Genomic DNA, 17,389 nt, shown 5'->3' with positions numbered 1-17,389 from the left:
TTTTATAATTCGAGTGGAAAACCCGTGCCGATTTTTTTGTATGGGGAGTGATGCAGTCTAATATATGTATATATAAGTATGTATGTATATCGTTACCTTATTATAGAAAGGCGCTATCTAACAATTTTGTTGTTTACAGGGTAAATAGTTATAAAACTTTATAAAATACAAAGATCATTCGTTGCGAGTTTCTTAAAAATACTGATTTTCAATAAACACTGAAAGTAAAATGAATCTGAAGTAGTTGTTTTTAAATTCTATTTGGTCCTAAGTATGTACAGCTGAATACCGATAGAAAATAAGTTAGGGCCTTTCTATATTAAGTAAAGTTTTGACATTTTTTCGACAACAGCCAGCCAAGCAAATCGTTCGTGTGCCCGCGCTACTGCCGCACATTCTATGCATATCCATTTAGTATGTAAACAAGGGAATGCACTCAATTTTGCTGGCTAACAAAAATACCCTAAATGCAAGCAAGTATACATACACATCTATACAGAGGATATATGCATGCATGCAAATGCCCATAGGCAGCTGGAGTAGTTCCGCCACGACGTAGCTTTGGTAATATAGCAGGTATCGCGCAGCTACTAAATACTAAATATTTATTCGTATACAGGTAAAACTAGGTATGAATATGTATATATAAAATATATACAGTTCATATGTATGTATTGTTATGTATGCATGTACATAAATATGTGACTTTAACTGTACATATACATACATATGTATGCAGATTCAACATTCGATAGCAATTTGTATAGTTTTTGCTGCTTTAAAGCTCAACCATAATACCAGCTCTACGTTCGTTGCTGAAGGGTCATGTTGGTATTACATAAAATATTTAGGTTATTTATTTCCACTTTATTAAATGGTATTTTATATATTCCTGTATGTACTATGTGCATAACATTGCTGTTGGATTCATACATTGTATGTACGCAGTTCAGGTGGGGAGCATTTCTAGAGGCAAAGAACTTGGTGTTTAATGTAGCGGCAATAGGTACACTCACACGCTCACATTTATAAACAAATTTCGTAATTGCAGTTTGATGAAGGATGATCCTGAGAAATTTTCATAAAAAATTTTAAGCTAAATGCAACCATAATCGATAGTGGTAATAGTTATAGCAAATAACATATCAGTTGATTTCAGAAAGCTAATATTTGGCAGCGAAGTTTAACTGACGAAGTTATTGATCGCCGATTAAGTAAAGCCAAACGCTATGATAAAGCAATAATCTGAGTTTCAGCACAAAGATAAGCCCTTTTAAAATCCAATGTGCTCTCGATACTGCAGATGTCTTAGAATTATATTCCCAGCTTTTTGTCCGAAAACAATCGCAAATGAGGCTCATTAAGTCTAACGTGGGGTACTTTAACATCTGGATTCGATGACAGACATGGATAGGCCAGTATTGCAAAGGAGGCCTTGGAATGCATGAAAGGTGGAGAACACTAAATCGAGAGGCAAAGCAATATGGGTTAAACTGTAAGGAGCTCAAAGCGTTTGTCAGAAACAGAACCAGATGGCGCGCAAGCATAATAGATGCCCTATGTCCTGCTTAGACTATGTATTTGAAATTATTGGTCTAAAAAAATTCATTCAAATTTAATTTTGTAGCAATTTTTTAAAACTCTAACCAAAAAGGGATTTTAGGTTGGTTTAAAGATTTTTTCGAAATTTTCATAAATTTTTAATGAAAAAAAATGTGTTATGTGAAAATATTTCAATTGAAATATAATTTTAGCTAATTTTTAAAATTTCCTTTGATTTTGAAATGCTTAGTTTTTCTTTGACACAGGATTCTTTTATTAATATTTAGTTTGCTGCAAATTTTTAAAAACTTCAACCGAGATCTTTAATTAAAAAAAAAAATGTTTTTTTGCGAAGTTATTTATTTTGAGTAGCTTTTTGCAATGATTTGTTTAAGGATCTTTTGGATTTTGACTCATATAATTTTTAGGAATTTATTTCAAAAAGAAATTTTTTTGGGTACAGAATTATTTTATTAACATTTATTTTGCAGCAAATTTTTCAAAACTACAACTCAAATTTAATTTTAGGTATATTTAATTTTTTTTCAATCTTCAAAAATCTTTATTTAAAAAATGTTTTTTTAGAATTATTTACTTCTGAACAAGTTTTCTAAAATAAACTGGTTTAAATATAAATTTAGCTAACTTCTAATTTTATTTGTAAATTATCTGAAATTTTTTCTTGAAAAAGGTTTAATAATAAACTGTTTTCATTTTATTTAGTTTATTTATTAAAAAAATTTTCTGGATTGCATGTTTGAACTGCTTTTGGAAAATTGTTTAGAACACAAAGTTTGCAGATAATTTTAAAAAGTTTAGAATCACGATATTGAATAATTTAAGGAACAACATTTCGACTTTTGATTTAATTATTTTAGGGAACTTTTCTGAAATAACATTTAATTGAGACAAAATTATTTATTTAATCTTTCTTTTGGAGCAAATTTTAAAAAACTTCAACCAAAGTTATGCTTTTTTTAACTTTTAGAAAGGTTTAGTTTAAAAAAGTTTTATTTTGAACTTTTTCGGTTTCTCTAAATTTATTGTTAGCATTTTTTTCTGGATTTTTCTTTGAAAGTAATTTTATAAATTCATTGGAAAAAATTTAAATACCTACATAAATAAATTAGAATATTTTAGTAAATTAATCTTATCATTAGCTATTTAAAATAGTTAATTTAAATTATTTTTTTGTTAAACAAATATTATGCAATTTGTTCAATTGTTTTATTGAAATTATATTTCAGTATTTTTTTAACTTTTTTGGAAAATTTCGGAAGCATTTGCTTCAAAAAAGAGGCAAGACGATTTCTTTAATTTAACTTTGTTTAAATATCTTTTTCTGGGGTTGTATTTAAATTAATTTTTTCAAAATTAAAAAACACTTTTTAAAAAATTCAAAATATGACCAAAACTTTCATTTTATTTTATACATGTTGAATTTCTTTTATTTTCTGTTTCTAAACAGCTGCATTTTTTAACCATTTTATTTTTCTGGAGAATATTTTTTATCCATCATTTTTTATGATGGCAGCGTTTGTTGGCTTGCGACCCCAAATTTTCGCTGACTTAAACTAAAATAAGCCACCAAGCTTTTATTGCTGCCAACAATTCTTTTCATAAATCAGGCCAAAACTTTTCTATGTATGTAGTTCAGCTCAAGTTCTTATCGCTGTTCTTCTTAATTTATAATGTCGCTAGTTTTCTTTTTTGAATACTTGCTTCTTCCTTTATTCATCGCCTAAAATCACTAAATGCCTATTTGCCTACGCTGCTGCTGCTGCTGTTGCTGTTTCTGCTTTTGCTGCCGATATGCGCCTAAGTGAAATACTTAAGCAGGAAATAGACCACTTCACAATTAGAGCAACAAACTCACGAAGGTTTCGCGCGAACACACCAAGCGCTATGGTCGTCGGCTAGTAGTGGAAGTAGTTGTTGCTGTAGTGGTAGTTGCTCTTGTGGCACGGAATATTTTAAGGCGCTAAGCAGCTTGTGCCTTGAAGATATACTACACATTTCAATATAATATTTCATGCAACACGCTCAAGAAAATGCAGTGACTTGCAAGAAATGGTAAAATCACAAAACAAAGTGGGGGTGGCAACTTGGTGCGCGCAAGTGCATTTCTATGTTCATTAAAATGTGGGTGCATATGTGTTTGTGTAGTAGTACGTATGTATGCTTGCTCATGCTAAGTACGTTGTAAGACATTGTTGCCAGCGAAACTGGGTTAAAAACTGCGACTAGGTGCTTAAGCGCACTGCACTCACATCGTTAAGCACCGTTAGCCAGCTGTGACTTTCGCACACAGGCGCGTAGCGCAGTGTGTATGTATATTTAAGTACCCACACGTACACACAAATACATACCAGCTGAGTTGAAAGAATTCTAGGGACTTTTGTACACACACATACAATTATATGTATATATATGTAGCGGTTGCATTGCTTTTCATATTTATTTATTGCTTTACTCAGCTGCTAGCTTTTACTGTTTTTGTTTCTCTTCTTTTGGTTGTTGCTGTTGTTGTTTGGGTTGTATGCTATTGTAAGTTGGCAAATGTAATGCAACGTAAGCGTTGTAATAAGTAAAGCAAATATAAAAGGCAAATAAGTATACATTTACAGCGTAGAGCGAAATGAGGAAATCAAAACGTGTGTTTGTCTGCTGCGCTTTTGTAAATGGAGAAGTAAATACCTACATATGTATGCATGTATGTATACATATATGGTACGCTGACTGGCTAAATACCGCATAATGGCTTGGAAGTAAAAGCAAAATGAAGAGTGAATTGTGAATTATGGCGGTGGGAAGCGAAAAAACCCCAGCGTCAATGAATGACAGAGGGAAAAGAGAAAATATTAAATAAAAAAAAAATAAATAAAAAATAACAAAAAGTTAAACAAAAAAAAAATACATTACAAAATGTATATGCGTACATACATCCGCCAGCTGCGTCATGCAAAATAAGCAATTCCTTGTGCATCATTAAAAATAATAAAATTTCAATTTTCGCTACAGTTAGCTACTGATTGCTTGATTCGTAGGGCGTGTGTTACTGTACTGGGCCAACGTGGCGTATGAGTGACGCATGAAGAATTTATGGATGTATGTATGTAACGTACAGCGCAAAGCATGCGGGAAAACCCCGTGCTCATGCTTAAGGCGTGTGTATGCACATAGTACGTTTAAACTTTTGTGTTCAGACTTAAGGATATAATGAATATTTGGAAGCAAAATACACATATAAATACTACATACATATGTAATATAAGTACAAACATAAATACATTAGACCAGTTCGCTCGCCATAAAAGAAAGTTTTTATTTTCAATTTTAAAGTCCTATTCAAGTAAGCTTTCAGCATTGCCGGTTGGTAACTTTTTTTATACTTAGGTACATATGTAGATACCATAACATATAAATACATCCTTTAAAATAAGGATGCAACCGTAAATAAGAGAAAAAACGAATTAAAAAAAAATATTTTTAAACAATTTGTGTTAAAAAAATTTTTTCTGGAAGGATTTTTAAAAAATTGTTATATGTAACAAACTTTATGTAAACACACTTTAAAATTGAGATTTTGGAAAAAAAATCTTTTAATTTTTTAATTTGAAAAAATTTATTTACAAACATTTTTTCAAACAATTTAATAAAAACTTAAAACATATAATAAAATATTATTTTAATGTTGGCATTGTTCTTAATTTACATTTGAAAAGCCCTTAGTAAAGGAATTTTTCAAAATATTTTGAGAACTGTTTAGGGAAAATTTAAGACATGTATTAAAGTATTCATTAAATGTTTGCGATGATTTTTAAAAGTAAGCTTTTGGAATGTCTTTAGTAAAGAACGCTTCCAAAATTTTATTTAAATTAAGAACTTTTAAAAAATTGTTATCTTTTAAATAATTTTGGAGAAAAATGTAAAAAAGGGTAAAGGATTTTTACTGCATATTATTATTTAATTAAATAATATTTTGCATGAAATACATTTTATAAAAAGTTTAAGCATAAATAATTTATTTTTAAAAATTTATGTATTATTTTTAATTTTATTTTTCAAAAATAAATTTTTAAATAAACATCACACAAAAACACTTCTAAAGTATTTTCTACTTAAAAATTGTGAGATATGTTTAAATTACTTTAAAAAATCCGAATGCATTTAAAATTGAATTTTTTGAGTTTGTTCTAAAATAAATATCTTTGAATTAACTTTTGAAACACGTTTTAGAAAAGACAATTTTAAACCATTTTCTATTTTAATTGTAATTTAATGAATTATTTAAAAAAGCTAATGCCGGATTTCTACTATGCACTAACTGGCAAAAATTGTAATGACAAATTTGACCATTAAAAAATATTTTTGTCATTACGTTAAAAATTAATAATTAAATTCATTTCCACATGGCATTTTTTACATGCCCCCAATTTCTTTTAGTGCCTAGTGGAAACTCGGCATAATGCAGTTTATATGATATTTTTTCCACATTAAAATATTTTTAAATTAATCTTAGCTTTATACTTTATAAAAAACTTTGACTTAAGAAGATATGCAACACATTTTTAAGAATGGTTACGTTATATCTTTTTTTTATTATTTTTTAGATATTTAAAATTTACTTTTAGGTAATTTTTTAAAAAGGACTTTCTCTTCTATTACTTCCTTTTGTTTGGAGATAAATATTTTTCAAAAAAAAAAGAGTTAAAAAATCTAAATATTTCATATTTCTAAGCTTTTTCTGTATGAATAAATTTTGTAAAAAAATGTCAGGTGTAAAATTATTTCTATGATAAATTGTGTGAAAGCTATTGGACAATGAAATGGATGCTTGAGAAGAACTTATTTTAATACCTTATAATAATTTTTTTTTTCGTTTGGAAAATAACAATATTTTTTTTTTAAATATTTTATATGTTAAGCCAATCTAAAAATTAAATATTTTTAATTCATTTAAGAACGAATCAATTACAAAAAAATACAAAATTTAAATCAATTTATTTTTATGAATTTTTTTTAACAAAAAATTATGAGAAAGCGTTTGAAAACTCTTGGACAACATTATGGATGTTCGAGAAGGAGGACTTTTCTTAAATACCTTTAACTTAATTAAAGAACTATAAATCTAAATATTTAATATTTTTAAATAATCTCTGACTGAATAAATTTTGTAAAAAAATGTTAAATCAATATATTTTTTAATGAATTTTTTTGGTAGAAAAAAATGTTTGCGAAATTGTTTGAAAGCTATTGGACATTACTTAATATTATCTATTATTATTATGGATGTTTTAAAAACGTTTTTTAGAAAAACTTGTAATAGTGCTCAAACTAATTCAAACTAATTTTCCATTTTACACGAAGTTTGAGGAGTTTTGTTATTTTTATATGATTATTTTTAGAAAGTGTATTGAGGAAATGCAGACAACAATTTTGTTATTTGGCTTTTAAGAAATTTGTGGAAAAATTTATGTGGAGACAAAACGGCTTCGATGGTGTGCCATTTTAAACGTCAATTCTGCTTTTCTTAACCAAATATAAATATCTTACTGATATGATAAGCTGCTTAAAAAGGCTAAAGTTAAACAAAAAAAAAAAAAAATACTGCGCAGCGAACTGGCACCCCTCACAGAAAAAGTCACCCAAGAGTATTTAACTTCGAAAGGGCAAATATTTTCCAACATTGATCCATTGGCAAACTAAAGCTAAGCTCTAGCTTTTATGTCTACAATTTCTTGCCTTCCTGGTTTTTTTTTATACGAAACTTTAAACTTTTTCATCTCAACTCGTTCGCTCTGCTAGCCGCTCGCGCTACACATTTGCTCGACGTTCGCTGGGAAAAAGCGCAGAGAATTATAAATTTTTTATAAGTCAAGCGAGTCATAGCAGTCGCGACTGGCTTACAGTGAGTGTGTATGTGTTTTTTTGGCGTTGAGTACGGTCGCTCGCTGCTCGCTTCATTCGCATGAAATTTTAATGTGCCACGCTGCCGAGAACACACAACAAAAATGTAACCAAACAAAGATTCGCATAAAAGCAAAGCAAAAAAAAAACAAATAAGCGAGCACAAAAACAGGAATGAAATGGTTAACGTAAAAGGATGAAGCTGAAAAAATTTTCGGAAACGTATATTTCACTTTATGTTTGCACTGCGCTGAAAACACAATGATAAATGTAAAATTTTAACAACTACGAAAAAGTGGTTGCTAAATTTTTTATTTTTATTTATTGGTGTTTTTGTTTATTTTTCGCTTTTTTGCCAAAAGCTTTTATAGGCTATAACTGTAAGGAATTTCAACGGTCACAGTTGAGCCCTCGATTTTGGTAGAAGTGAATAAAAAATATTTTACTCATAGAGCGATAAAAATTCATGTATTTCAGCACCGGAAAGCGCCTGAAAAATTTAAAACTGCAAGAAGAACACAAAACGTGAAATGTGAATAGGGGCAATTATATAGTATACACTTGGACGTAAAAATTTCTTGTGACAAAAGGGCGCGTCTCAGTTGAAAATAAATATCTTTTATGTTGCACCAATTTTTGCAGTGAAAAATTATCGATTTTAACGCGATAAAATATTACTCACAGTTCTTCATAAAGTTATTAAAATTATTTCAATACAAATGCCGATAAATAGTTTGAATTTTACTGTCGACTTTGATTGTATATTGAAAAAGTCGAAAAATATCGATACATTTGAATTACTTTACTAAATACATATATCGATAAATATATCAAAAAATGCGATAATAATATGGGCAAGTATAGTGATGTAGATAAGTTATGTATGCATGTATATCGATAAATTTTAGTAAAATCAATAAAGATGTATATAACGCAGTCAGCAAATACCATATTATATAGATAAACGTAGTGATGTAAAAGGGAAAACATATCGTTAAGTTTCGATAAATGTGGCTATAATTGCTTAACTACAAAGATAAATGTGAGTACATATAGCGATTAATTTTCCTAATCATACAGAAAAATTACATATGTATATAGTAGTGTGAACAGGAAACTGTCGCAGTGAATACTTCGACGAATCTATAGAAAAAATTAAAAAAAAATGAATTTCGGTAACGCCCCTAAATAAAAAAGTATGTCGCAAAAATACTTATTAAAGAAATTAGTAAAAAAAAAATTTCGAAATAATTTTTCAGTAATGTTAACTGAACATAAATCGGTAATCGTATCGATAAATAAATCGTTAACAAATTTAAAAATAACTTTAAAAACACCGACAAAGATATCGTAAACGATATGAAAAAAATATCGATGAGGAAATGGCAGTGGATTCGTCGAATAAACTGATATATACATACATCAATAAATGATTCGCTACATGAAAATATTGCAGAAATGTCGCAACTGAATCATAACGAATATAGCGAAATCGAAAACGAATATAAACCCTAATGCATACTTACAGTGACTCAAACAAATAACCACGTGTTGATTTTTTATTTTTTTTTTAATAAATATTCGTTATGTTTTTTGTAACTATTTTTTCTATAGAATTACCGTCGCAGCTTTAACCAGAAACATATAAATCACAGTTTCAACTTTATACAAAATTTAGAAAAATTCAACTATTTTTTATCAAAATTTCAAGAGCGCCGGCAACAGGCTGAAAAGGAACCAAAACAAATTCTCAAAAATCAACGGGGTTTTTAGCCTTTGGCAACTTGCACTTCATTAGACTAAAATTGTTGAATTCCCCAACATTTTTTATAAAGCCTGAAACTGTAATTTGTATGGTTTTGGTTAAAGCTTGGACAGTATTTTTATATCAAAATAATAAAAGAAAAATACCTCGAAATATATTACGAATATAAAAAAAAAACAAATCAGCACGTAGTCATTTGTTTGAGTCACTGTATATTAGTTAGATACCGTCAGGGCTGCGCATAAGGTTTGTGGGCCTGCGACTTTCGAGATTTAACTTCGCACAAATTTTCAAGGTCGTTTCCTCCCACAGGAACAACTGGGACAACGAACGACGTAAACACCGAAAAGACAGCCACATCTGGTATACTGACAACTCCAAGACTGACCACGACGTCGGAGCAGGAGTTTACGGCATACAACCCAGACTTTGTCTTTGTGGCCGAGGTTCACGCCATTTAACTATATCTGAGGCGGTATGTGGAAAGTGAAGCGACCAAAAAAAAACACACATCTACATACATACACTCCGACAGCAGAGCGGCGCCCCTCGCTCTTAAAGCGCACGTGGTCTCACCGTAAAGCTGGTGTGGGACTGCCTTCAGCTTTTATTACTTATCTCTTCTAGGAGCCGCTTCTCGCCAGAAAGGAGGCTACAGAGGAATTCATAGGTCCAGGACCCTTTACTGGTATGACATTGAGCTCCGTTAGGCGAAACTACAATATCTGAATGAAGAATGAAGCGCTACATTACTGGAAAAATACGTTAGGTAACAGACACGCCAATTCCTTCATTCCGGATATATCAACAAGGAGAATCGGAGCACTCCTTCACCTCAGTAGGCATGAAGAAAGAATTTCTAACTGGCTACTGTAGGGTAATGAAACATTTGTCAAAGATAGGAGTTGTTAAATCGGACCAGTGTAGGTTGTGCTTCCGAACGACAGGAAACAGCAGAGCACATTATGTGCTAGTGTGAAACCCTCATTAGGACCAGACTTCACTTCCTAGGATCACAGTATCCAGAAGCACATGACCAAAATGACATTCAGTCAAAGGTTTGTTAAATAGATCGTTTCGGTCGCGGCAACTATAGTTATGTGACCTGCTCCCTCCTCTAAACAAAAGTTGTCTCTAGAGAAAATAAAAAGTTGAAATTAAATAGTTAATTGTTTTTTCGTATTCATTTTCTTTTTTTTTGATCTTCACAAATTTAAAAAGTGTCTACATTCTTGTAGTCATTTAGTAAAATCCGCCCCACATGCTCGCTGCCATCTCAATCGTGGACGACGAGACAATACTTATATCTTAACTAAGTAACTGAAAATGAAGACAACATCGCAGTCATTTGTCAATATGAAAACAATCAAGAATTCAAAACAATAAAAAAACTACTTAAGTGTGTATAAGTGTGTGCACATTAGGGCGGAGTTATTTAATATCGAAAAAAAAGGAATAACATATTCGATTTCTATGTTCGATTCTAAGCCAAAATGTTGAACAAACTTATACCAAAAATAACGTTTGACGATCCAAATTTTTAAAAGAAAAACCAAATTTTGTGTTTTCGGCATATTTGAGAAACTACTTCACAAACCGAGAAAACAGAAAAAAAAAATTTTGGTACAATGAAAAATAAATTTCGACCAAAAAAGTTACAATATAATACTTTTGCTTTTAAAAATTGGGAGGGTCAAACTTAATATTTTTAGTTTATAGTTTGTTTTCCATTTTTGCTTAGAGTTAATCATACAATTTGAGTTTGCTATACACTTTTGTTCCGAAGAAATTACTCCGCCCTAATGTGCATATGCACGAACTGTCACGACGTATCCGCTACTGATGCATACTTAACTAAACAATAAGTCTACGGATAGCAAACTGTATGAATTTCCCAGACATAAGAAGCTCTAATACACAGACAAACCAGCACATAAGCGCGTAATGGCACAAAAGAAGCTCAGTGGGGCATCAAATATTACAAGGACTTTGTCACATGCTGTCATTTTTACCTTAACAACAACCAGCCGACACCATCTCCTGCGAACTTTTTTCTGCTTTTTGAAAAGTTCAGCTTACAAGAAAGTACTAAATAAGTAACTACATAAATGTCAATGCCCATAGCCTTTGTTGATTGTTCACGGTTGTCGTGCGCCGGCAATTGCTTGCCTCTGAACTGCGAAATTGATTGTTGTTTGTCTCGAAACAAAAAAGGCATGCATAAGGACTTTTTCCGCTTGGCTTTGTTGTTATAATTTATGCGAAATTATATGAAAATATGTAATTTTCGGAAAATATAAAAAGTAAAAAAAAAAAAATGTCATACTAAAATTTTACTTTATATAAAAAAAGCGCGGTCTTCGCATATTTGATTTACAAAAAACACTGTCTAACATAGCTTCAAATAAGTATGTATATATGTATGTATGTGTATATGTACATATATACGGCAGCAAATTAGTTTTTGTCCTTCAATATTCAATTACACTTGCAATGATCAAGAAAATTGTATTATGCTTGGAAAAAACAAAATAGCGCTAAGTACTTGAGCAGTGTGAATTGTCTGTCTGAGTGGCAGATGAATGGATTGAATTACAGCGGAGACTTGCCGTTTTGCATAAGCAAGTGTAGAATATCCCCAGGGGCAATGGATCAAACTAAAGATGATTTAAGGTGACAAGCATTGATGGCGAATGTTAAAGCGAAGCAGATGGGGAATATTATAAGAACAAAAGAAAATAGGGAGTAAAGGGAAACTTAGTTGGGTTGGAGGTTGAGAGAAGAGAAAGGAGAAGGAAAAAGGGAATGAGGGAATGAGGGATAAAAAGGAGAGACGGGGAGAACTAAAGGCAGAAAAGCAGTTGATATAAGAGTGTGGCATTATGTAGAAGGTGTATGAAATCTCGACGAAACTAAAATCTGGACATAAACGAAAGAAGTATACAAAAAATATAGCTTAAAAACTGAACGTAAATTTTGGGCAACAAAAACTGAACATAAAATATTTGGTCATCTAAAAACTGAACATAAATTATGGCCTGGATTAAGCTTAAGAATCGGGCTTTTTTTGTGGTTTAAATACTGGATATAATTTTTTGGAAGTTTAAAAATTGGCCATAATTTTTCATGAAATTAAATTTTTAGTTTATTAATTAAATTAAAGTAAGAGTTTAGTAATTTTTAAAAAGGACATAAATCTTAGGACAAAGTCAACAAGAATTTTTGTTGGTTATTAAACGGACATAGTTTTTTTGTGGTTTGAAAATTGGACATAGGGTTTTGGTGGTTCGAAAATTTAACATAATTTTGAAATAAATTAAAAACAGGACATATTTTTCTCTGAGAACTTCAAAACTGACATTTCTTTTACATCTTTAAAAGTTGCATATTAAGTTTGATCACTTAAAAAATATAAATAAATTTTTGGTAGTTAAAAACCTTACGAAATTTTTAATCAATACTGCATATAATTTAATACTGGTAATTTCAAAGCTGGACGTACATACATATTTTTTTTTGGCAGTATGAAACCAGAAAATAACTTTTTTTCTATTTTAAAAACTTAGAGCAAATTTTTGGCCACATATGTAAGTTTTTAACCTAATTTTTGGTAATTCCAAAACTGGACAAAGATTTTTGGTCATACAAAAAACGGATATAAATTTTTTAGTCATTTAAAAACTACACAAAAAAAGTAAAAAAAAAAAAAATTTAACCTCGCTGAACGCACAACTTCCCTGGAATTTTTCATATAGGATTGCCACCTTTCTAACTGATTCTCCAATAATTAAAAAATGCTAAAATTCGTCAGAGATATTTTGAATAAAAATGTTAATATCGTTGCGACCTATTTTTTACTACACTTATTTTATAAAGCCGCGCGGCCATAGCAGAGTGGTTAGAGCTGCGAACTACTACTCGGTAGGACCAAAGTTTGAATCCTAGTCAGAACAAAATATACAAACAGTGTTTTCTAACATCAGTGGCATTCAACAAATTTTTTAGAGATCAAATTTGCAATATTTGCAAGTTTTTCGTAACAAATTTCTTACAGATTAAAAAGAGTGAAATTAGTAGTATTCTACTTAGGTAACAAGCAAGTTATATAAACTTTAACTAGGTTTTTTGTACGGTTGCCAGCAAATTCTTAAGAAATATACTTATATATTTTTTTATTTAAGAAATTAAAATTAAGTATTACGAGCCGTGTGTAATGAAAAAATGTACACTTATCTTTTCTTCATTACGGGGTTACCACAATTTTTATTTATTTTTTTTTATTAATGGTTGAAACATTAAATGTAATAAAAAGTTGTTTAGAAAATAAAAAGTTGTTTCAAACGTAAGTTTTACTTCAAAAATTATTATTGCAATGTTGCCAACAAGGCAAGGAAAGTTTTATATGTTAGCTTTTTTTTGTTTGAAACAGCAGAAGCACTTTGGTATTATTTATGGTAGCGAAATTTATTGAAAAATTATAATTAAAATTTTTTTCCTAATAAGTATATATATTGAACCATTTTATTGAGCTTGAGGCCGTTTTTAATGAAAATTTGTGTAAAAAAAACAATAATTTAGGTACATATCGATCCCTAACCGCCAAAAAGACGTAAGCGATCTTTTTTTTTAATTTTCTTTTTCATGCAGAAATGTTGCTGGAGCATCTAGACGCATTTCTACATCAAAAATATATTTTTTTTTTAAATATCGCTTACGTTTGTTTCGTAGTAAGTGATCGATATGGTAGAAGTTATAGCAGCTATTTCGGTGATTACCACATCTGCTCATCAGACCTCTTCATTGTGTTCATTGGGATTTGAACCAGCGACGCCGACTTACAAAGTCAGTGCTCAATCCGCAGAGCTAAGGAAAGGAAATGGGAAAATTTTCACTGTTACGCCCTCTGGTGTAAGTTTTAAGAAAAAGGTAAGTGCAGAAATGGATTTTTCATAGCAAAAAACCACTTATAGCATGTTTTTTTACAAAATTTAAGCACTTCTTTACGACACTACAGCAAAATGCTAAGAAACCTATCTTCGCATTATGGCAAACTCCAAATTGATTTTAGACCCATGGTTTCTGAGGAAAATTTGCTTAGAATTATACGTAGAATCCTGCTGTGCTATACGCGCATAGTAAAAAAAAAATGGCCCGCCCTAATATATCTATACATACAAATATGTTTGAGCTTAAAACTTTTAGATGAAGTTGCCGCCGATTTGCGGATAATTAGAGAATTAACAAAGTGCAAACTCTACTAAAAATTTTAATTTTTATTTATTTATATATTTTTAACTTTCATCTCTTGCATCACTGCTACCAGTATGTATTCTATTTAAAATTAGTTTTAAGTCTCTTTCTCAGTCGTTTTTTATGTCATAATCGCCGTTGTGCTATAAAAGAGCTTTCAAACTCTTATTGTACAAATAAGTCTGTCTAATAAAGGAAATGAAAATATTTACTTATTCTTATAGTGGTTTCAAAAATAGTAGCAGGAAAACAAACAATTTTAGAAAATTAAAAAAGTAGGCAGAAACGATTCCACGCAAACCTGCATACCTTATTTCAAATGGCAAACACGAAAGCTTCGATTAAATGTTGGCTTACCCAACAGATATGTATTTACAAAATTTAGTAAAATCAATATATGTAGTTTAATAAATTTGCTTGAGCTAAATCCTCGTTGCTCAAAATGTAATCTCGCATTACATATAAATATATGTATGTAGCTCCACTAAATCTTTCTTTACTCTTAAAAGTGCATAGATACATTTGTATCTTACTAAATTCGCCCGCCACATAAACACTTGACTGCTAGTCCACTTACCATTTGCGCCACACAGAAGCAATGCCGGAAATTGTGAAATGGCACCTCGTTGTAATGCTTGTAGACCTCATACAGCCATTCGCGCAACGTCTCAATCGGTATATTGAATTTATCTATGAAGCCCAATTCGAGGAACATCGTTTGCATTAGATGTATAACATCGGCATCGCCCCACTCGTACGAATCGAAGGCGGGAAAACGGAGTGCAGCTTTCACCTCATCCGAGAAGTTGGTATCACAAATTTCCAGGAAACGCTTTTTCACCTCCTGATGCTTTGGTAGACTACTTTTGCGATGTGGCGGACCCAAAGGTCGCTTGGAGAGACCTGCAAATGGGTAAAAAAAAGAGATAAGTTTGCATAAGTAAATGTTAAGTAAAAGGACTATAAAAAAAATCCAAAGAAATAAAAGCATAAACGAGAAATATAATTCCAGCGCTGCGCCTGGCTGCCTGATTAATAGCACAGGCAGGCAGAGTAGCTTTGATGGTTGCAGCAAACGCTGAATATTTCGATGCAAATTTATAGCAAAAAAAGCAGGGAAAAAAGGCATTCAGGTGAGGACATCGAAAAAAGCTGCCGCCGCTATCGGTGCCGATGACAAAGTACCGTCAACACCGGAAGCACCATATGCCGCTATTAGTGGTGACAGCATGGCCGGAAATTTAATTTAAATGTGCATTATGCATAGCGGAGCTGGAGTTATGTGAGGTAAGGACAAAAAGCGTAGCTTTATTAAATGCACACTCGTCGCTGGCAGCAGTGTGAAGGTGGCACAAAAGTTGAAATAAACAAAAAGGCGCCAAAGGAAGCACTGCAGTGGACAGTCGAGACACTTTTTTGCTTGTTTGACGCTGTTGCGCTGATCGACGTATTCACTGCAGCCATCAAAAGTTAGCCAAGCGTGAATGCGGACTAACAGAGCGTAAATCTGCAATTTAAAGAGATGTTACGCAGATCAGACAGACGGAAACTACAACATTTCGAATGTGTCAGAGATTGAAATATTGAATGCGTCGGAATTTTTACCGATGTTTTTATTGTTATCTATGTCACTATCGATTTTTTATCGATATTATTATTGTTATCGGCGAAATTTTAAGTATTGCCATTGCGTCAAAGATGGAATTATGGTATTTAATTTGTTTTCGAAACGTTTATCGATGTAGGTGTGGTTATAAACCAACGATTTGTTATCGTTATCGGCTAAATGCACTATCGAGTTTTTATCGATAGCGATATTGTTATCGTTGCAATTGTTCAGTATATGGCAGAGATCTAGTTATGTAGTTAAGTATCAATCACCGCCGTTATCGACATTTTTTGTCGAAAATAATATGGTTATCGATATCACTATCGATTTTTTATCTATATTCTGTTTGTTTTTGGTATGATTGTCAGTATTATGAATGCAGCTAAAATTGGTTTATGCATTCAAACATCCTATTATATATAGCCATCGAATTTATTACCGATATCGAAGTAATTATGGCTGACGCTAACGCCTTTTTATTGATATCCTGATTGTTATAGGCAAAAATTCTTAGTATTTTGAATGCGGGAGAGGCTGAATTGCGTACAAATTAGAATTCATCAGAATCCTTATCGATAACATTAACGTTTTTTTATCGATGTCTTTGTTTTCGTCGATACAATTCTTAGTATATCGAATGCGGCCCAGATGTATTTAAGCAATTAACAATTTGTATATATGTCAAAGTTGTTGTACTAATAACGTTATCGATATCACTGTTGACTTTATTTCGATATCCGTTTTGTTATAGGTATAATTGTCTAACTTCAGGATGCAGCAGAGATTAAATTAAGCACTCGAGTAATTATCCATACATTTTTCGAAAGTACTATCGATGTCGTTATTGTTACCGACCACACCAGAGATTTTTTTGTTATCGATATCATTATTTTATCAGTATGATTCTTTGAATAAACAACTTTTTAAAATATTTGTTGTTGTTGCTAAACGCAAAACAGAATATGTTATACATATATGTATGTATTTAATTAATTATAGTAAGCGTTATCGATTTTTTAACGATATTTTTATTTATTTTTTTAACGGGATCATTTTAGGAATTTCGAAAGTATCCGGGTTTTATTAATGAATTTAAGTGTTACTACTATAGTTATCAAAATTTTTATCAAAATCGTTGTTCTCTTTTGATATTCTAATAAATTTTTCAACCTAAGCAGTTATAATTTTCTGCATTTTCTGTTTTAACGGCACTAGTATCGCTATAAATATTATTTTGGTATTCACTTTTGGGTTTATTTCGGTAAAAAGAAATCGATAAGGGATATTGTTGCCATAATATTTGTCGTCGATGT

At 31.1% G+C, this 17,389-nt stretch overlaps 1 protein-coding gene across 1 annotated transcript in view; it reads right to left on the bottom strand.

Annotated features, from left to right (window-relative positions):
• Positions 1-17,389, bottom strand: part of LOC118748332 (high affinity cGMP-specific 3',5'-cyclic phosphodiesterase 9A-like) — a 62,076-nt gene that overhangs the window by 8,382 nt on the left and 36,305 nt on the right. The window contains exon 2 of the mRNA XM_036482707.1: positions 15,045-15,427. Within this exon, the coding sequence (XP_036338600.1) occupies positions 15,045-15,427 (383 nt within the window). The remainder of the gene's footprint in view (positions 1-15,044; positions 15,428-17,389) is intronic.

This window comes from Rhagoletis pomonella, unplaced genomic scaffold (genome assembly GCF_013731165.1).
Source record: "Rhagoletis pomonella isolate Grant_MI unplaced genomic scaffold, Rhpom_1.0 Rhpom_scaffold_00013, whole genome shotgun sequence".
NCBI lineage: Eukaryota > Metazoa > Arthropoda > Insecta > Diptera > Tephritidae > Rhagoletis > Rhagoletis pomonella.
The sequence above is the reverse complement of the archived record's forward strand: the minus strand, read 5'-3'. Positions and strand labels throughout refer to the sequence as shown.